This window comes from Corvus brachyrhynchos, unplaced genomic scaffold, assembly GCF_000691975.1.
Source record: "Corvus brachyrhynchos isolate BGI_N302 unplaced genomic scaffold, ASM69197v1 scaffold103, whole genome shotgun sequence".
Lineage (NCBI taxonomy): Eukaryota > Metazoa > Chordata > Aves > Passeriformes > Corvidae > Corvus > Corvus brachyrhynchos.
In genome coordinates, this window is record NW_008237436.1 from 5,160,226 (window position 1) to 5,182,706 (window position 22,481).

General features: G+C 42.4%; 1 protein-coding gene across 4 annotated transcripts in view; it reads right to left on the minus strand.

The window, feature by feature from the left end:
* Positions 1 to 22,481, minus strand: part of MTUS2 (microtubule associated tumor suppressor candidate 2) — a 261,298-nt gene that overhangs the window by 39,239 nt on the left and 199,578 nt on the right. For all 4 annotated transcript variants that reach the window (XM_017731364.1, XM_017731366.1, XM_008631454.2 and 1 more), the window contains 2 exons: positions 18,775 to 18,873; positions 13,493 to 13,701 (listed from right to left, as the gene is read on the minus strand). In XM_017731364.1, the coding sequence (XP_017586853.1) occupies positions 13,493 to 13,701; positions 18,775 to 18,873 (308 nt within the window). The remainder of the gene's footprint in view (positions 1 to 13,492; positions 13,702 to 18,774; positions 18,874 to 22,481) is intronic.

Here is a 22,481-nt window from a genome sequence, read left to right on the forward strand (position 1 = left end):
AAATTCATGAGAGAACAATGCTTTATTTCTACGTTTTCTAGTTCTTGATGTCTGGAAAAGTACAAAGTAAGCATTCCAAATGAACTAGCTCTCGTTGTCAGGGAATTCACGTTTCCTCATATTCAATATCATTTATGCATCAAGATCACAAGGAAAAATGCATGTTTTCACTGAACTCCTCATCTGCCCTCTACCCAGGAATACGTCCCCTGCAAGGCTATATCTAAATTCCAAACCTCTGAGTAGCTGGAAGCAGATGGCCATTTTCTTAAGTCAACTTTGCAGAGAAATGTTCCCTTCTCCCAACAAACAGGTAATCTCTTCTCCTCCCCTCCTTAGTTACTCTGGGCCAAAGCCAATGACAACTTCAAGCTGCTGTATTTTGAAGCCAAGCAGAGCAAGGGACAAGTGCTGACATCCTGTGACAGCAATTTCAGCGGCAAAGAATTCCAGCAGCTTTACATGGACCAAGTTTCTCCTATAGGAAGGATTCTCAGTGCTCTGCTGAGAAGAATAGTACTTACTACCATTAATGAGAAGTCAAACAAATTCAGTTGTGGGCTTGGAATGTTTTTATACAAAAAAACCCTATCTCAGATGATTTTTAGAACTCATTGCCGAAAAGCCTCATTTATACTATCTCCCCTGTAGTTAGAGCTGGTTTTAAGAAGGAACCATAATAAACAGTTCTCAAATCATTATAATAACCACACCACCTTCAGAAGTTATGACGTGTGAGAAGTGATTGTAGGAAGCAGCATGTGAATCAGACCTCAGGGGTGAGAGCAAGGCCCAGGAATTTTGGGAGGATTGCAGCTGAAACCTTTTAGAGTTTGTTTCTGGAACCAGATAGCTCAGACCTGAAAGGGGGGTAAGCAAGAGACATGTTGTACTTTGGGTATATGACTCAAAAGTGTAGCTACATACTCTTGGATGGCTGTGAGGACATAGAAGGAGTATCAAGGAGATATACTTTCCACTTGAAATGTGGAAATGTCCTTGGAACACAATAATTGCCATTTATATATAACTTTGAGTCATGGTCCATCTAATTTAGATCCTGCATCTAGCCATGATTATTGCCAGAAAATTCAGAAGAAGGTGCAAGTAACCCTGCATTAGAGAGTGTGATGAAAAGATGTTCTGCATGGAAAACTCATCCTGACATCTATCTGAAAAAGGCTTCCAACCTCAAAATAGGCATCTCCCCTCTAACACATATTGCACCACCAAATATTAAATGTCCAGATATTCTTGCTACCTACAGATCTTAGTAGACTTTAAGGGCAAAGGACAAAGGGATGGTTCAATCAAATAACACAATTTTTGTATCACAGGACATGATATTTTACACAGTTGCTGTTCTATAACTACATTCGATGAAAACATCCCCTCTACAAAGGCATCCATTGGCAAACTGCTGACAAGGTGTGGATCTGCTTTCTCTTCTCACAGTGGTTTCTTCTAATAACTGATCATCTCTAGTCCTAAAAGTCTGTGCTTCTGTTGCTTCTCTGTTTCCCACATGCTTCCTTCACGTTGAAGCTGCAAAGCTTCTGCTTCTGGACAGTGGTTTCTGCTAAATTTTCCCCTGCTTGAGGTAAGTACTTTCTGGTACACAGCACTACCTTCTTATGAGGACTCTTCTGCTCTGGACTCAAGCCATTTTGCCCTTTTTCACAAAGGAAATCAATTGTTTTCTACTGTCTCTCACAAAGAGGCATTTTTCCAGATCTCAGAGTTGCTTATTGCTCTTCTCTGTTTCCTCTCTATTGTTTCGCTGTTTTCTGAAGTTGTCTGAGCACCAGTGCTAAAAAATGTCATATAATCACGATCAGTCTCCCCAGTGCTGAATGTGCAGGTGGTACCACCCTCTTATTTCTTGCTGCATCTCCGCTTACTCACCTGAAGATCTTGACAGTTTTTCATAACACATGCTCACAGTAGGAGCTCATGTTGATTTGTGCTGACACCAGAAACTCTTAATTGCTCCCAGGATTACTCCCTTCCAGCTGATGGCCAGACCAGTTCCAGGCAGAGCTGGTTTCAGCCTGGCTTTGCTGCATCCACCACTCAAAGCCAGTGCAGTGGGATTGTGAGTGTGTTGGTTTTACATGCTCAAAAGTGCAGGCAGCTTGCCATCCACTAATCAAATATGTGGCTCTCCAGCTGCTAAAATCTGTAACCACAACCCACACGGACTGCAATGGGGATATGAAGTTGTACCTAAGAAACTGAAGCTCAAATCAGAACTTCACTTAGAAAGGAAGTGCTGCGTTTCTGTCAGCATGTCTATATGTCTATATGAGAGGTTTTTGCAGATGTGGCACACGGTCTTGAAACACGAGGTGAAATAGTAATCACAGTCTATCTGTATTTTCAAGCCTTGCTTTCCACTGGAACAATCTCACATCTGCCAGGAAGCTTGGTCAACAGGGAAAGTTCCACTACATTGCTGCAAAATCCCTCTTGTGCGTCAGCTCAGAATGCATCTGCTGATGCATCTACATAAGAGGTCTTGTGATATTTACACTCTCACCCCCTGGGACTGCGACAGTAATTTTGGAGAGACAGGAAATTATATCAGCAGACCGTTCTAGCTTAGGAGTATGCAGTGGTGAGGGAACACAGTAAATAATCTGAAGTCTTTCTACAAATGACATTTAAAAATGCCTTTGGGACCGGGGAAATGTAAGAGACGGTCCGAAGATCCCTCATCTGCCTCACGATCATCGCCAAGGACAGAGACTGAACATAGGAGTCCTGGCCTGGCTGAGGTGGGGTGTCTCCCAAGTGCTGCCTGCGGGTGTGCCCACTGGGAACTGGTACGCATTCCTGAGGAAATTATTGCAGGTCGCAATGGACTGCGCCATTCTTGCTGCCCAGGCAGGAAGGACTGCGCTGAAGCGGAAAGGAGTGACCTGCCCTGTACACCTGTCCTGTACCTGTTTCCCAAAGCAACAGGCCTCATAACATCGGCTGTAGATCTCCTCACCTTTTGGGGAAAGGAGGGAGATGTGGAGATACAGCTAGAAAGCAGAAGTGAGAGCAAACTCATGCCAGCTAACGCGGCTAGGCTGCAAACCATGGCAGGCAGTACTGCCTATGAAAGGCATGCTTGGTATGTAACTGTGATAGTCAGTGCTAGCTTCTAGTTTTGCAATGTTATTATGAAACATAGATATGGCCTTGGCCAGTTGCCCCTCACTTCTGAAAAGGACTATAAAGGAACTTTCTAAATTAACTAAGATGAGATCTCCCCACGGAAAGAAGACGAATCTATTGGCAGAAGGCCATGAGGACTTCGTCTCATCTGTTGGTAGCTATTACCCTCCTTTTCTTCCTCTTTACCCTTTTACTTTGTTTTTCTTTATCTCTCTCTCTTTCTCTCCTCTATTGCATTACTGTGTTGTGGGCCCTTAATAAAGGTGCGCTGTTCTGAATAAAATTGAAATCCCTTGTGTCCTTTTACACTCTGAGATCAATAAATGAACCATCACGACCCTCGCTTGTATTAGCGGATTGTGACAGGAAAGAAGACAGAACATTTATTTAAGTGCCTCTAACACTCAGTAACTTCTAGTACTTCATTTTAACTAAAGATTGGTGAAATTAAGTTTTACATGAAACAGAAGATATTCCAAAACTATAGGAAAGAAGTTCAAGCATTATAGTCATATGTGTGGCACCTACACAAATACATGGCATATATCCAACTGTTCCATGTTTATTTCTAAATTAATCCTTTTCATGGTTCTAGCCATTGCTTTGAGTATGTTATGGTCCTTTGTAATGTGTTTGTTTTTAAGAATACCAGTTAGTAAGAGGTGAAAGCAAAAAAATCAGGCCAAATATCTGAAAACTTCTACCAAATCAGGAGGTGATCTCTGTTTTTTACAGTCAGAGCAGAAAGAAATCCCAAAACCTTTTTTCTTTTGCAACATGGATCCCACTGGAAATGCAGAGATACCTGGACAACATCCAGTCCCTCCTAAACATTTTCCTTCTACTTTCCAGGGCAAAATAACTTGGCAGACACTTAAACCTATCAAGCATATCCTTCCCTAACCTGCAAGTTATCTGTGGGTTGTCATTGCCTCTTCAGAGGGCTGGGGAGCTTTGCCTATCAGAGACCTGTCTTGGTGCTTACCTCCTGCCTGGCAGGAGGTGTGAGGCAGCTTAAAACAGACAGCTCAACATTACACAAGTTTTTCCAAGAAGCTTCAAAAGCCATTTTCAGAAATGCAGCCAACTTCAGCTGCTGAAGGGATCACTGCTTACTTAACCATCTTGTGGTCAGACCAATCCCCCAGGCTCAGGTTCAGCCTGAGCAAGGTGCCTATGCCAGGCATGGGAAGAATGTTCCATGTTGCAGGTGATGCAATACTCCAGATGAAGGGGGAAAAGGGGGAAAATAGCTAGCCCTACTCTTGGGGAAGCCAAGACCCTGCACAGAACTGAAGAGTCATGGGACCAAAAGGGTCCTCTTGCAGCATGCAGCCAACTGCCTGGGGCACCAAAGCTCAGATGTATAAAGGCATCTCCAGCCCCAAATAAGGTCCAAATTCAGGCACCTCTCTGGTAAGTGGTGTTGAACCCCAGCACTCTCCAGGCAGCACACCAAAGGTGCCAGGGCTTCTTGTACAATCCATGGGCAGACACACTCAATATGTCCCCTGAGGGGAAGCATCCCTCTCGGTCTATTCACTGACTGTAGTGTACTAAGCAATAAAAAAAAAAAAAAGCCAACAAAACAAAGCAAGGAAGAAACACAGCTAATTCTCCCTCACAGATGAAACCAGAATGTGGTAATAAGAATAGCTGTGGAGCCTGTTTGCCTCAGAAGCAGCCATCAGCCCAGAAGTGCTGCTGAGGACACGTCCTGCTGCTCATTTCTGCAGCTGCCTGGAGAAATGTGCTGCACCACAGGAAACACCGACAAGGGCAGATGGGACGAACCTGTGTGGGATGTAAAATATTCATCACACTCATTTGGTGTAAATAAACACGAACAGTGGGAGTATTCCTGTCTGCAGAAAGGAAACTACTCGCTGGGCTCTCTTCTGCAGCTCACAGAGCTGCATACATACAACCCTTGCTGCCTCTGCACCTCCTGGTGTATGTGGGTTTGCTTTGACTTCTTGGCTGCCCTCACTATTGCACTTGGGTGACGCACTGGCAGGACATCTCACTGTCCAGTCGTCCAGTGGTGCCTGTCACTGTGGCCCTGTCAGCAATCCCAAGACCTCTGGTGCTCCAGCCCTGTCCCCTGTACAGTCACTGGAAACACAGATCCTCTTCCCAGAGGACAGCTGAAAGCAGAACACATCGCACAGTGTGCTCACATGCATGCAGGTGTGTGTATCCATGCACACACACAAACACATGCCTGTCTTCCCACATAAATCCCCTAAGAAACTAAATATATGGTAATCTCCAGACTCAGTCCATTTGACTCCCCAGTTTTCATCAGGCTTTTGCCTATTTAGATGCTAAGCGCTCCAGGACTGGAACATCATCTTTATGTCATCCTCAAAATGTCTAGCACTTGTTGGGATTAATTGTGGAATAACAAAAATATTAATGTCTTCATTTCTACTGAGAAAGCTATTTGAAGCTCAAATATTAACAGAGGAATACATTAAGTCAGCCAAGTGCTTTCTGTTTTCAACAAACCCAGTTCAATCCCATCATCTTTTTGTTCCTTGTTCTGTGTAATTTGATTAAACACAAGCTAATGTTAACTTAAACAGATTGTATTCCACTGGCAAATAAGAAGATAAAAATTGATTTTTTAAGTGAGGCTAGCCTTTATGTTTTGTGATGGCTAAAACCATAGTATTCCTGCAATTAATAAGCTGGCACATGGTTGGTTTGATGGACATATAGCACTACCAGACCTTTGTTATGGATAATAAATTGTTCCACTTTTTAGACTGTAGAAGCACTAAGATAACTTGAAAAAATTTAAGTTCTGTTGCACTGATCATTGTTGCCAATATTATTACAATGCCTATATAGATCATTATTAGACATGTCTGTATCAATGGACCTGTGCCACTTTGCCCAGAGGGGAATGTAAAGCCACCAGACAAAATTATTGCTGCCAGAGGTGTGAAAATCCAAGCAGGGGGAAGGTAGGGAAGGCCACGGGTGTGTATCTGAGGGCAGGAGAGCTCCTGGGATGCTACGATGGGCATCTCCAGGTGAGGCTCCAGCCACAGAATGAGCGATCATGCGATGCCTGAGGCTGGCCACATGGGAGAGGGGGACATGGATCTGCCAGAGGGACAGGTTACTGAAAAGTAACCACCAGCATGTAAATATATGTCAAGTTACGCAGTGGTCACTGCTTCTTCTGGGAGGGGAACTCAGTATTTGCCCTCTCTCTAGGCTGATTCTAACCATCTTTGGACTTATGTTCAAAAATTTCATTTTGAAATGACTTTTGAAGATTATCTGTGAATTGAGGCATGGCCTCCCCCTTTACAGCAACTTTAAAGAGTGATATTTGGTCTTGTCATAAATATTTTATGCACATAATTGTGTGCATAAAACAAGAGATGTGCTGAAAGGTTTGCCTCCGAAGGGAGGCTCCGCTTTTTGACTCCCAAAGAGAGGATGGGATCCCTCTGACCTGGACAGGCCAGGTCTTGTCCACCCCACTGCTAATGAGAGTTACGGTTTCCTTATTTACTTCCTGAAAGGTATCTATAAATTTTCATTTGTTAAATATTTCTGTTCTCTCATGGAAACAGAAAAATTCTTCAGTTCCTGGTGTGATTAATACTTTCATATATGAACCTTGCACCTATTGATCTACACTGGATTGTAAAGCCTTTGTTCTGTTACATTCTTACTAGAAATCTTGGTAGAGTGTCTCTGGGGAGTAATCAATGAAGCAATCAAAGAAAAAAACCTCCAAAAAACAAAACACGAGAAAACAAACAATGATTGATCTGAGGATATTGCCTCTTTGCAGCAAGAGAGGAATTTAAAATGCATGGAATTTAGAAGAGGTGCACATTCCCATTGACTCCTTCACTGAACTGAAAGAACAGCATGAAAACACTGTGATTTGGGTTTTCCCTGTCCTGTCCCTGTCTATGATGAGAGGCCACAACAGCACTGGACCCTATTACTCATCACTGCTTTTCACACCACTTCCAATGTGTTGCCAAATCCCTCAAGCCCAGACGCCTACCCAGCTTGGAGGCTGCCAACATTACAAGAACCACTTCTGACTCTTACGTGTTTTTTCCTCTGAATGCAGTATAAAATCAAGGCTGTCAAAGTCAGTTGCTTACAGAAGAGATAGATAATAAAAACAAAAGGAGAAAATAAATTCACTTTTACCTGATGCTTGGCACACATCCTAAATATATTTCTCTTCAAGGACAACATGTAAATAAAGAGGTCTTTAATTTTTAATGGCCATTTAAAACCTCTTCAAGAGGAGCATTAGAATGCCTGGAGCTATTTCTTTTTTATCTCAAAATTTAAAATATTTATGTGTAACTAACAAAACCCTTCTCCAGCCAAGGATACGAACATAGTCTAATTTGGGTTTTTTTTCAAAACAAGGCCATGTAACTACTCCAGCAATTCCCAGGGAAGCATATTCTTCCACCTCCCGAAACTAAAATTTGCACTTTTTGTCACAGCAGTGTCTCTAAGAAGGCCACTGAGGACACAGGGAGAAGCCAAGAGATTCCCTGCACCTTTTTCCTTCTGTTTTGCAGGGCCTGAAGCAGAGCTGGCCATACTGTCTGGAAGCAGTGTAACATCCAAAGGTACCCAAAGGATGAGGAAGGGAAAGATACTAAGCTGCTTTAAGGTTTCTATTCCTGTAGCACCTTACCTAACTCACTGCCTGACTTTTAGCATAGACAGAAAATAAGCAGGGGCCTGCAGAAGGTGATTTCCTTCATTTCACAAACCCCAATCCATTCCTTGCGTAGACCGACCACGTGTGAGTGGCCTGCAGGCCCCACAGCATCTGCACTGTAGAGCCTTCATTGTAATGCTTGCAAGTAAAGGAGTACACCTCTGGATTCTTACTGCTCCGTTTTACTGATGCCATGAAGATTTTTTGCCTTTTCTTTTATATCCCTGTTACACCTTTTTACAACTTCTGTACTCCTAGTGCTTTTTCCCTACATTCTTAGACTTGTTTGTCAAGCTAAGAGACTAAACATTTTAGAAGCTTCGTAGCTAGGGATCAGTGTGCCCCAGACCCCAAGGTCCTCTCCAGAACACATTCTGTAAACCAAGATAGAACCATCCAGGGGTTCCTTGGGGACGGGGGGCTCACTTGAGCCTCTCATTGGGGAATCTTTGATAGATATCCTAATTAGTAAAACCTATAATGTTATACCTGATCTTTTGGGGGGGGGCATAATTCAGCGGGGTGCATTTTGATGCATATGACCTGGACATGGGCACCTAAGGATCCTTAAGAAAAATACCAAGGTAAAATCCCTTTTCCCCTTCTAACCGTGTATGACTCTTGATTTTAAGACCAGGAAAAGGCATCATTACCATAACTAATAGCCCCACGTACCAAATCTTGTGCATTTCTCCTTAAAAAGCAGTTTAGAAAGCTCTAAATGATGACAGAGCTTCTTTCTATTTTTTTTCCTCCCAAGTAAACAAAGTGTTTTGTTTTCCGTGAAATAAGTTTTTTTTTATTCATAACCCTAAACTGTCAGTGTTTGATGAGTCCAAAGTGTATTTTTTTTCAGAATACAGAATGGAAATATTGAGCTGCTCTGACTGCTCTGGTCTCCTTCAGGAGCAATGAAAAGAATGAACTTGCTCAATACTGCTAACTGTAATCGTGAGGAGGGAGGAATGGCACTCTTCTAAGGACTATTCTTGGGCCAGATTAAAACATATTTTGCAAATGCTGGGAAAGCATTACCCCTGAAAGCCAGAAGTTCAATCTTTCCGGAGAGTGCCAGCTTCTCACCACTCTGCCAGCATCAGGCACGAACAAATAGATATATTTTTCCTGAACTTCTTCTCTGAGACAGTTGTGAAAATAAACCATTTTCAGCTTAGCCAAAGATAATCCCTCGAAATGTTAGCCCAAATTAATGTTTTGGAGGCAGTGGTGGGAAGTGCCAAGCAACTTATAAATAGCATGGCCAATTTTGCCTCTAGCACAAGTGGTCATTGGCCAGAGATGTTACATGACACTGGGTGGCATGTTGTTCATTCACAGGACAGGAACATTACTCTCAAGAAGACACACAAGCACACACTTATTTGTTATTTAAAGGAGGGAAAGGTCTTCCTTGCCCACCCTAGATTTTGCAGGATATTGCTGTGTGTGTTTACTCTTCTGGAAGACATGTACTGCATACCCATGGTTAGATGTGCAGGCAAACACACTCTGGTTACTGGTGACATGCCTTTCCCAGTCTTGGTAGACACAAAGTTCTGGGATGCCATCAAATACAGTGTTGTCCCAACTCTTGTTCAGGACATCTGTGTAGTTCCTCCATTCCTAGCTGATCCAGCTGCACTTGTGCTGGGACCTGTCCTGAGCAGTTTTTCCCCCACGATGAAAATCACACCAAGAGACTGTGTGCAGGTCTGGAAACTCCTCCCTTTCCCTTCCCTGATCCCACCCTTGGGGTCTGCAGCCCAGAAAGGATCCCTTCTCCTCACATGCACTGTAGCTCTAGAATCCTCCTCTGAAGTTTCAGAGGCAGAACTAGGACTCCACTTTCCTGCTGGGGCAGGCTGGATTGCAGAGAGCCATTAGCCCAGTTTCCAGGACCTCGGTGCAGTTTGGCCACAGCAGCCCCCAACACAAACGCTTCTCTGAGCGGACTAGGGACCTGAAAGTGGATTTTTTTGTTTTTCTCCCCATTTACGTCCGGAAAGATTTTTCTCTCCAAAATTTGTCACTTCGGGTGACTCTCCTTTAGATGGCACTGTTACCACTTCCAAGAGGGATCACTGCTGGCCACTTCACTGAACAGGGCTGAAACTGGGCCAGGACTGCCACTATCACTGGGCTAACAAGCCAGAGCAGTTCAGGAGTCATCCAGATCAGGGGTCTAGAGATAGTTGCTCTAAAAACTCTTCCTGGTGTCACTCCAGCTCCCGTCAGTCAGTTGTTCACTTTGGAGTACCAGCACAGCACAAGGGTTGTATCGGCAAGATGAGCATCTGACAACATTAAGGACAAACTTAATCTCCTCTTCAGAATTAATTTGAAGCAGTTCCAAAAGTCAGCAAGAGTCATGTGCATATATGAGGGTCTTAAGTTAATACATCTGCTAATTAAATAATAATTAAAAGCCATGCTCTGAACAGGCACTGCAATCATTACTTTTCATGCTTATGTCAGAGCCACTGCTTTAATATTTTTTGTGTCTACTTCCTCAGTTATCACCTGCTCCGATTGCCTAGGCTTTTCCCAAGGATAGAAATTTGGTTTATCTGGCATTTAATGGGTCTGTAATAAATACTGTTACATGCTGTGCACTTCTATATGCCAATTAAAAGGACCATGCCAATTATGTGCATTTTCAACTGAGAAAGAGAGACGATTCCAGGATACCATTCAGCAGTGGTCTGAAACAGTCAGAAAACAAATCCAAGAAACTAAAAGAAAATGGTTATGTAATCTTAAAGCACTCAAAGCAACTGCTGGTGTGGTCCAACACTCTCTATTACATACAGCACTCTCTTTCTACAGCTAAGTATGTCTGCTGGACCACTTGCATTGGTGCTTTCCCCAGCTTTGGAGAAGGAAGAGAAACAGTGTGAGCAAGACAAGAGAGCCATGGGCATGGGCAGACTCCTACCTGCATGCAAAACACTGGTCCTTGGGTTGTCATTAGGACTCATTCCTGTCCTCACTGTGTAGGAGCATGTTTTCCAACAGAATTCAGGTCCAAATCTGAGAAAAATCTATGTTTTGAACACTATTTTGTTGTGATTTAAGGAGAAAGAGACATTGGACCCAAGTGATTATCAGCCCAAAAGAGGCTCCCGAGTACCAAGATAGGGTTGGGCCCTCTGCTAAACAGAGTGGAACTGCCAGCGGGTCAAAACAGCCCCAAATTTCTCTGGAATATGGCCGCACCTTTTTCTTGAATGAGTGTTTTTCCTTTGCCACACTGCAGTTCCACTCAGACCTCAACCATTTTGCCTGCAGGGTTCTCAGAAACAAACACACACAACTCTTATTATTTTTATAATGTGAAAAGTTTTTTTTCCCCATACTGCCCTAACTCAAAGCCAGCCAACTCAATTTTGCTCAAGCTTTCAGACAATAAAGCCATCTCAGAAGATGTCTACAGATTGTATTTTTGAATGACACTCAAAAACTTGTCTGTGTCTGTGTTGCAAGACAACTGACTGCCCAGTTACACAACTGCTTGAGTAGTCCCAGGCTGTCCCACTGTATGCAAGCTCTCGACTTAAGCATTGAATTTAGGAGTGCAGCAGCCTTACTACTCCCTGGAAGTCTCAGATGGGACAGGCAAGTAACTCAAGCAGAAATTCAGGACTTTGGTGCTTTAAATAATCTTCATGAAGTGTTCACCTGCCTGCATGCACTAAAAATGGAGCCTAAAGCAACCATATTCCTAAAGGAGGTACCACACCTGGGTGGATCTGAAAAAAATCAACACCTAATCCTGCCCAAACCTGAAGGTGCCTGAAGTCGACAGGTGTATTATTTTTCACCTTCAGGCACTCAGAGGGGCATTACTGCAATCCCCAGCTGGCCTGATAATACAGAGGAGCTGGGTACATGAGGTGCAGCTGTGCTTGGCCAGGACTTGGAGAGGATGCTGTTAAATAAAGACACCTGAGTTGTCCAATTTAGGAGGCATTTTCAGGACAGATCCAACATGAGCCAACAGAATGACAGTCATCTCAAAGCTCAGCTGCAGCAGCTGTTCTCATTTAAAACATATCCAGAGGAGATGAAGGAGATAAGCCCAAGTTTCCAGGGTTCCTTCAGCAAATTGTGAATGAGGCATGTGATGAAAAATCTCTCCCCAGTGGAAAATGCACAGACAAAGCTGAGCTGACAGTGCTCTGCCCTTTTTTATTTCCCTCTGATTTAAACAAGAATACTCCAAAGTCAGCTCAAAAAAAACCCAAACCCAAAACAAAAATAAACCAACCAAAAAAGCTAAAAAAAAAACCCAACCAAAAAAAAAAAACCCAAAACCCACCCAAAAGTGTTTAGAAATGCTCAGCAAGTCCTGAAATACAGAAATGTCAAGTCGAAAGAAAAATAGAGGGGGGAAATCTCCTGGGAATGTATTTAAAATATTTAGGACATTTTAAAAATTCCCTGTTTTTTCAGTTCAGTGAATCTCCCCCGGCAAGATCAGCTCCTACTTAGGGAACAGTGTGAACTGTGGTTATTTATTCAAAGGTAACCTTTCCCACTAATATAAAATACCCCAAAACTAAATAAAGTATTTCAGAATTTTTAAGATTGATTGAATTTAGGTTTTGTTTTCTTGTTTCTCTTTCTCTCATTTAACACAGAAGATTTATTCTTGTCTCTTCCAAAAGCAGAGAAGGGGGCAATCAAGGGTATTATCCAAACCTTAGGTCCTCCTGCTGTTGATTGTCTGCCTGTTGTACAAAGTAGCTGGGACACCAGCTTAGCCTGGGATGTTGTAAAATATGGGGGATCATGTGAACCAGGCCTGGACCTGAGTGCCCAGCTACATTTCCTAGATCACTAAACAGCTTTTGAAACAAGCAACACTTTCAAGTCTTTCATGGTTATTTTGGTTGTCTTAGAATTTATTCATTTTGACTTGAGTGAATAAACAAGGTTCTCTAATTACCAGCAACATTTTCTTTATGTTCCCTGTACGTGCTGTGCGTAATCTTCTACATGCTGAGAAAATGTTATCCTAACATCTTCAGCAACTGGCAACCCTGTAACAGGGACACTCTGCTTGATTCATGGTGAACAGGAAGAGTAGATAATTATTGAGGGAAATCAAATAGTTTCCTTCATCTAACAATTTTGGTTGCTCACAAGTATTAATATCTCAGTTACACTTTCCATACCAGTGCTAGCAATCAGAGACTGGGAATTCTAAGTTTCTGCATCTCCTTTACTCCTAAAAATGCCTGCTTATGACAAATACTTCGCACAAAATTCTTCCAAGTTCCTGAACTTTTATTTTCAAATATATAGCATCAAATTATTCAACTTACCAGATTGGATGGCATCTACGCTTTACACATGGTTCTTCGGCCATCCAATCCCCAAGCTTGGTGACTTGACAGAGGTGTCAGATTTCCTTTGTTATTGCAGATTTTCTTTCTATGATTCTATGAAATTAAAATTCCCTTCTCATAATAAACATTGTAAAGAAATTACATGCTTTGGTCCCAAGAACAAATTTTCAGTGACTGTGGAATAAATTTTGGCAAGTGGCAGGTGTAAAGACAAAGAATCTTTTCAATGGTATGAAGCACCCATTGCACTTACCTGCCTGAAAAAGTACTGGGTTGTTATAGCAAAGACATCAAAGCCACAGCTGGCCCTCTTAAGCTCATCTTGGATATTGATCAATTGCCGGGACTGCTCATCACACTTTTCCTTCAGTCTCTGAATGAACTGCTTTTCAGTGTCTCGACCCTCTCCTGGTTTGGGCGAGAATCCATTCCTTGGGGTGGTTGGCCTTTGCTTGGGATGTCCTACAAAGGAGAGAAGAAAAGACCATTCAGGAGACTCACTTTATATGTATAGACATGACCTTTATGTGTTTCTATGGCCTTTGAGACTCATCCCTTCAAAAGAAAAAAACTTTCAGTCTTTCAAAAAAAAAAGCAAGAGCCCAGTGAAATATGTTTTTTTACGGGACAAAGCTCAAAGCTTTTTATCAGTCATGTCACCTCAGGCTCTGAGCCTGAAAGTCTTCTACAAGTTGGGGAGAGCTGTCCTAAGAGAGTATCACTGAGAACTGAGGTTGTTGGAGGAAGGAATCACCTCACCTCTGCTAGACATCTAGAAGAACGGAGGTCTGCATCTTGATGTGTGATGCTGGACTCTCTTGAATGGCAGTGAGACAAATGGGCACTTCCAGGTCAGGATTCACCTTATCTTATTGTGGATGTGGAAAACAGCTAGATGACATTTATACTCTACACATGGTTTCTTTGTCCACATGAACCCCCAGCTTGGTGACTCGACGGAGGTGCCAGTTTTCCTTTGCCTTTGCAGATTTCATTTGGCCTCTGAACAGAACAATGTGGGGCTGGAGTTGTCCCTCTCTGAATGCAAACACCCCATGGATATCAGGATATCACTATTACTTTCTACCTTGAGAGCTCCCCTTGCTCTCACCTTTACAACATGTCTAAAATTGCAGCACTTAGCAGGTTTGTACTGAAGTGCCACCAAATGCCACACAATGCACAAGAGTTACATCACGGGCTCTGCATGGCTGCTCTCTCAGCATCATCGACCACACCAGAATCACTACACAGTTTGCTTGTCCAGGCCCAGACAGACTCTGGCTCCTCTGGTGTGCTCCAAGTTGGCTTGAAGCAAGCCTGATGCTGTACAAAGATGTGAAAGCACTAGTGTAGCTTGAGTTCAGGGTATCAGCACAAATACTGTGTCATATTCATATCAATGGCACAAGAACTAAAGCTTACTCATGATAAGCCACTTCAGGGCAGTGAGGGTTTTTCCTCAGTTCACATCCTGCTTGAGTCAACTATCCATTTCTGTGGATATACCCAGTTATGAGGACAAAGCAAGAAGGGCCATTGTCCTGGTAGCATCGGGCTGCTCAATCCACTGCTCGGAAAATCTGTTTTGTCTTTACCTTCTCTGCTTTCTGAGAACTCTCCTCTGCAAACATTTATGGCCAGCTGGGCATCACCTTTCCACAGCTTACTGAATTTTTTTGCCACCCTCAGTCTTTTTTGCTACCCTTTTGCTACCCCTCGGCTGATGCTCTTTAGCTCATTCCTGAATACTGGCCAGGGACCTCTGGTCTTCCACAGATCCTCCCATTTTTCTCCAGCTTTTAGCCTAGAAGCTGAAGTCAGTAAGAAAGAGGGAGAAAATATGAGTCAGACATCTTTATCCCACGTGTTACTAGAGATGGTGGACGTGCATCTGGAACATTTCTGTGTTAGTAGAAAAGGATGTGTATGCAAGAATATGAAAAAAATAGAGAGTTTGTATTTTATTGCCTTGTAGTATACAGTCCCTGAGAAACAACACAGAAGCCATGTCTACAACCAGTCTCCAGCAATCATGTAATAGGGGACAGTCTTCTGCTGTGAATAGTACCTATCCCTTCCCTAAAAAGCCACAGAATCCTTCCACAGAGACGCCTCTGAAGGTACGAATCTGAGCCAATTTGTAAAGTAGAGCATTACAAATTCCAGAGGTAATTTTGTCAGATGTGCTTCAGATCTTTTAGATCTTTAAGACTCTGGTCTGGGTGTGCAAATAGGTCCTTTAGGGCAATTTTACTAGATCAGGCAGGGAAACAGTATGGCTTCCCCAGAGCAATACCCCAGGAGTGTATTCCTACTTTTTCAGATCCCCAGGCTTGTGTGCAGCCATTGGGTGCACATCTTCCATCTTGCTGAGCTACGTCCTGGCTCCAGGCTAAGCTTACAGGGAGCCAGCTCCAGCAGAGATGCTCCCTCAGGTCTGCAGGCATCTCATGGTGCAACTGCAAAGAGCCACAAGTGCAAAAAAACCCTTTGAAACTCTTTGTGTCCATGACTTGCATTTGTGAAAAAGAATATCATGTTCTGCAGCATCAAAACTAATGCCATGTTGTTGGAAGACTTAAATAATACAACACAAGGAGTTTTTGTCATTAACAGAGTTCGACCAGCATAGCTATTGCCCTCTATCCGTTTTTATGTTACTTAAAGCCTGGCAACCTTTTTGTGCAGTAATGGTTTTTTCTTACCAATTTTTCCATTCATATCAAGGGGCTCTTAACTGTACAGTAGGTAATACCACAAAATAAGAAATTCATAAAAACAACAGCCATAAATATCTGTCTTTTTAGTATAAAAAAATCTTGGGTTGTTTAAGAAGGACAGTGATGTTACAACAGAAGGCTTAGGGAGAAGTGTAGGGGAAAGCCCTTGAAATCAGTTCAGTTTTAATTAAAACAGAAACCCATCAGGTTGCTTGCATCTTTCTAGCCTTCCCGTTAGCTGGAAGATTTGAAGTGCACATCTCTGTGTTGTCCTTGTCAGTATTATAAGCTGTCCTTGTAAATTAAACGGTGCTATTCTCCTCAGGGATAAATCTGAATTTCTCGGTTCATTTGGGTCTGAAAGGCAGCTTACTAAGCTTATTCCACCATTGATGTCTCTCTTCTGTTGCTCTGCACAAAACAGGGTATATATTAATGATGCTGGCCCTGATCCTCAATGTCCTTTTTGCTGATGGTGGGACCAGAGGGGCAGACCCAGTGTGTGCTGAAATCACTGAACCCCTTTGATCCACTTGAAAACTCCCAAGCCTTTTTTATCTAAGTGAGTGTTTGAACTAAGGAGACATGACAAGTATATACTCATAATTAACACTGTTCAGGAGGATTTAGATAGGGAATGCAATTTATTCGCCTTTTAACTGTCCAATTTCCAACATTTTGGTAAGGAAAGGGAGCAAATTACTTTGAGACAATTGATATCAAGCATTCTGTAGAGTGACAGATGCCAGAAACAGTTGGCACCATTCTAAAATGAAGTGGAAGGAGAGCACTTGCATCTGTGGACACCTGCTCCTATACACAGATCTCAGGAATAGTACTGCAACAAAGGATAAAATTGAGATCCCTGCAAGACTCTGCATGTCAAAACTCCATTGCAAGTTTTCAGATTCAAGGCTCAAAAAATTTGTGTATAACAGTTGAAAACCAGCACTGATCAAAAGAAACTGAATGTGAGAAGGCCAGTAACAGAGGCAAATACAACCTAGAAAGAGCACTCAGAAATTTTAGAACCTGTTTCATGGCCAGATGTAGCTGTGGTGGAGTTACCTGTGAGACGCATTCTCTCCCACTGAAAAGTGTAAATGATGCAGGAGTTTGTGATTCTGACAGAGGAAAGGCTGTTACTGCCCCTTAGCACCAGCTACACTCTGTGTCCTCTTCAAAGGCTGCTTTGACTATTTTTTGAAATAGTTAAGTAGGTGAAAAAATTGTCATTATTGCTTTGTTATTGCTGTAATTATTTCAAAGAATGCCAAAGGCTACTCTAAAAAAAATAAATTAAGATGAGGTTTATTTTCCTACTTGATCCTTACAGTGATAAACAAATTTAGATTGCCTTAATTGCACACAACCAAGCTGAACAAATTCTAAATCAGTCTGATGGATGGAGGTTAGTACTCAGCCTCTCACTAGAATGAAGAAAACTTTGAGGCCTCATGAATTGGATATGCCAAAACTTTAAGCCCTGAAAATTATTAAGTCACCTGTGGAAATGCAGACCTCCTTAAGACAATACAAATACACTTTACAAACATTCCTGTGTTCCATTTTGCTTTGTAATCCTAGTGGAAGCAAATCAGCTATGCTGTAACATGCTGCTACAGCCACAATCAGTGCTGATGCTTAAAACTGGACTCCCACTGTTATAAACACTGGTGAGCTTCTGGTCTGGCAGTCTCTGCAACGAATTCTTTGGACCTCTCTGTGATCTCACCAGGTGCAAAATAGCCTGTAAATTATATGACTCAGAGGACCGTGTTAAGTTCATCTTTTTACTCTAATATCTTTGTAAGGAGAAGAATTTTGTGTCCTGTTGGTGCCTGGGAAGATTAAATTTAACCTTCAGTTTTCTTGATTTTGTTGGTTGAGAAGGAGAAGAGTAGGGATTGAGTCTAGTAATAATGGAGAGACTCTTGGTGCAAGTTATAGGAGCTGGAGAGCCGATCTACATGCTTTTACATTTTGCCACCAAATGAAGCAACATGGAGTTCTATCCCCCACACCTATAACTCAAGTATGATACATCTGTAGAGATGATGTTTTAGGTATTCAAGCAGTGTCTGAAAAACGACGCAACAGAAGATAAACTGCAAGCACAATGAAATCGGTGAGACCACGCGCGCTCATTTCAGAAGCATTTAGATCAGCCAAAGGCCAGCCTCACAAAAGCCTTTAGGCACCTTATCCATTTGTTAATGTACACTTAGTAGACATAAATAGACACAAGTCCTCTTCATTTCAGTAAACAAAAACACGTATTCTTCAGAAATGTTAAAACCATGTGTTTGTGCCCAATATTGAGGGATAAGTTGACAACATTCCAATAGCACTTTGAAGGCTATTTCTATAGATAATCCCTTTTCCAGTTATGCATAGAAATAGCCCAGGAAATTTAGTCCCTCTGCATAAAAGTAAGAATAGATTCTGAGCAACACACTATCACTCCAGGCAATTGTCTGAGGTGTATTTTATTTTGCTATATCTATCTGTTCTCTTTTTATGTAATAAAATTGGAATGATTAAAAAAATGTTCCTGTGCCCTTAAACACGTAATAGCAACAACTCTTTGTTTTGAGGGAGAGATGATTGCATGGTTATAACAAAGAGAACAAAAGTCTATTCAGCTCATGCATTGGTATGATAAAGCCTGCTGCAGCCAGCTTAATGAACCTTGGACACAATCAATCCTCACTTAACAATAGCAGGTCTCAGATTTGAGTGTGTTAACAAGAGATGCAAAGTCAACAAGTTTAAATCTTTCCTGAAGCAGTGCTTTCAGGTTCATAAATACCTGGTGAGTGGAGTTTTGTGGCTGTTACTGCTGATTTCTTAGGGGATGAGACAGCTGGTCTGCTAGCATCCTGATCTTTTTGTACTTCTTTCTTCACACCTGTTTTAGAAAAAATCAAAGATAGAAAGACATCTGGTTTATAATTCTGTTCATAACTATGCAGAACTATATCACTAAGATACATACCAAAATGGCAAAATTAAGTATTTCACCAATTCACATCCTGGGCTCTGCACAGAATGATGCTACACAGCACTGCTGGGTTGGATGCCAACCTGCCATGTCTGCAACCACAACAGTGTACACGTGGCTGAGCTGACATTCACAGCACTAAAGAAGGACAAAAGAAGGCCTTACACACTATATTGGCTTTCCAGTCATCTGCCCCATGACAAATCTCATTAAGGCATGAATAGCTACACAGGTAACCCATCCTATCTGTTTTGAGTGCTGTGTTCTGTCTCTTTACCTTGCTGTGCAACCTCATTCTGGGCTGCAGGAGAAGTGGAATAGGTGGAACAGTGCAAAGCTGACTGAAGTTACCTGCAAGTCCCTGCCCTGTCACCTTTTCCAGTAAGGAAGCTGCCTTTTCTGGAGACCAGCTTTCCCAAGATGGTCTCATGTAGGCAAGAGAGAGGCTTGAGCCAGAAGCAGGCAGGACATGTCGGAGCTGTGCTGGATGTGGCTGCCCAGACACATGAGAGTGGGTCTCTGCCTGTGCAGTAAGTCAGGCAGGGACAGAGGTGGGCAAGCACATTCAGTGCACAAACCTGCAAGACGCTATGCCAGTGTGGGATGAAACAGGGCATGGAATATTTCAGAGAGAGGTAACTCAGTGTCCGTTATTATTCATCCCACCACTGGAGCTCTCTGGTTAAGGCCTCAGGATGGTCTGCCAGCTGTCAAAGTTCTGCAGTCAGAGACTGCCTCTTGTACCAGGGAGTTACAACTTCCCCAGAAAGCCAGAGCAGCCACCCAAGCTCAGCTCCTCCTGCCCACCCACAGCTCCCATCAAAATAGCTCTGGGGACCATGCTGAGTGCAGTAACACGAGGTCCTGCCCTGCTTGTTTGACCATGGTGTGACAGTCACAGACACAGGACTTCAAGCAGAAAACATTCATCAAAGAAGTAAGGAGAAAGAGCAATAAAAAGCAAAACCCTGAGACAATAATGTATTTTCCTGCTTGCTTTCCTTTTTTAAACCATTAGTGTTTGTTGAGGGCTGCATTTTAGCCTGAAGAACTGTGTCACAGCTGTGGATACACTGGAAAAACAGAGAGATTTAAGGCAAACGACTTGTTCTAGAGGGAAAATAAAGTTTGTGTTATTAACTTTCCCCTCTCTCATGAGTATGTTCACAGACATCTTATAGGAAAATGTCCCACAGAATCTGAACAATCTGAAGCAGAAAAATAAAATCAGATTTTCTTGGTGGTGCCTAATGACTGGTAGTCCAAAAGCTAACACTATCTTCCATTTTGCTTAATGCAAATGTGACCTGGCTTTTTCAACAGTGTAGAAAAATGACAATTTTATATGGGGATCATAATCTTCAGGGACACTTACTGGTTTACTAGTTTCTCTCCAAAGCCACACCTAGTCACAGCTGCAGTATTAGGTTTATTTCTGATGCCTCATTCACCTTTCCACTTCTGTCTGCATCAGGACTTGCATGCAGAGAGCTGCAGATACAGCATTTGCCACGCACCAGAAGCTGAGCTGCATAATTTCTAGCTCCATCTCTCAGCATTTGCTTGCAGAGTGCTTCTGGAAAGAGCACATGCACCTGCATGTCCAACTGTTTATGGGAGGTAAGCACAGCACAAGTTCTAAAACCTTCTTTGACTCTCTTCCACTGTTCATAGGCAATCACACCATCAGTTGTCAGGGGCTGGTAAAGACTGAACACTTCCTCATACCTTTACTTTTGTCCCACTCCATTTTCTCTGTTCATAAATACAAAATATTGAAGCTATGATTCTCATTTGTGATTAGTACTTTTCACAGTGAAGTGACTGAAGATAGAAATTGCCTGTGCCTGCCCCCTATTACACTGTGCTTTACTACAGAGTAGGACATAAAATAAGTTTATGGTGCCTTTTCATTACTAAGGACCAACCTGAGATGGCAGCTGGGAGACAAAACCAGGGCTTGTTTTATAAGATGTAGGTTATATAGTTACAGATTCAAGCATTACTTTGTCATGGTAATAAGGCTTTGGCTTTTCTGGGGCTTTCAAAATAAAAATATAATGCACAAATGGGCCATACACTGAGCTCCTCCATAAATTTTGCTATGCCAGATGCCAAACACAGGCAGTGGTAGAGAAAAGTGTGTGCTTTCCTTAGGCATGTAAATAATTAACTACTTTTGGTTTTGAGACATTTTCAGTGAGGACCCCTGGGGAGTTCATTCAGCCCCTTGACCTTAAGCACAAAACGAGAAACAATTCCCCAGTTAGAGCTTGGTTGAAAGAGAACAGAGCAAAGAAGCCCAGAATTTTGCAGAGGGCAAGTCAGGGTCTGTGGAGAGCAGTGGGAGTTGTGCATGGGCGCTGGCCAGCAGGGGCAGCTGCATGGGGGACAGAGACCAGCAGATAGAAGGTGCAAACAGGTATCTGGGCAAGGAAAGATAAGTAGGACTAATAACAAGGACGATTAGTGCCCTTGTTCAGTTTACAAGACCAGGAGAGCTCCTAGGTCTGGTGGAGCAGCAGTGCAGCAAGCGCGCACATGAGGAGGGGTTGTGCTGCAAGGGAAGAGCCAGTACCCAGCACAGCCTTGCTGGGAAGGAGCCAGGGACAGGGACACAGGGAGCTAGCAATTATTCTCCTTCCTAAGTAGAAGGGCCCTCGTGGCTTCTCTGTGGCCCTCCTTAGAGGAGAGGGATTTAGAAAGCACACAGCAGGCAAAAGGAAGGACAGTCTGCGGGAACAAACTGTTAGCGTTTTGCTAAGCTCCTCACCCACAGGGAAATTTTAGGGGAAGAGCCATCCCTGGCATCAGACCTCATATCAGAGCTTGAGCTGAATGCTTTTCTAAAAATGGGGCTTGTTCTTGTCTTTTGAAACAACAGCTGTTAGTTGGTTAGGAAAACATGTTGATTTCCTGCAGGGAAAATAAATTTTTAGATTACAAGTGTTTGGGCTCAGAATTTGTCATTTCACAGAAATATAGAATTTCAGGTTTAAAAAAATCTGAGGGAGAGCACTGGTGTAGTAATTAGCCTAATATGCGGTACCACAGGGTATGGTGCAGCAGGAGGTTATATAGTTTGATCTTTTCTAGCTCGAAGTGCACTAGAAGTAACTCAAAGACTAAAATGCACATAGAAAGTCTGATGCTCCAGGGTAACTCAGGAAAAAAGACAAACATTTTCCAGTTGTTATTACAGGCCCGGACACATGTAAAACCTCTAATCATACTCTGTCATATAGATTTTGAAATGTCAAAAGGTGTTGTACGTGCAATCATGAAATAATAAAAAATACACAAAATTAAATTACAAAAGGAAATTAAGCACCATAAGTGTATATTTCCTGAACATGCACACTGTTTTAATTTTCTTCTAAATTTGTCTTTTATAATGTATATTAAATCTGATCTGGAACAAAATTTACTTCAAATCCTTAGTGTCACTGCGCACATACTGGAAATATGGAATTCCAGTTAGCTCTGTGTTAAATGCCTGTACATTAGCTTTATTC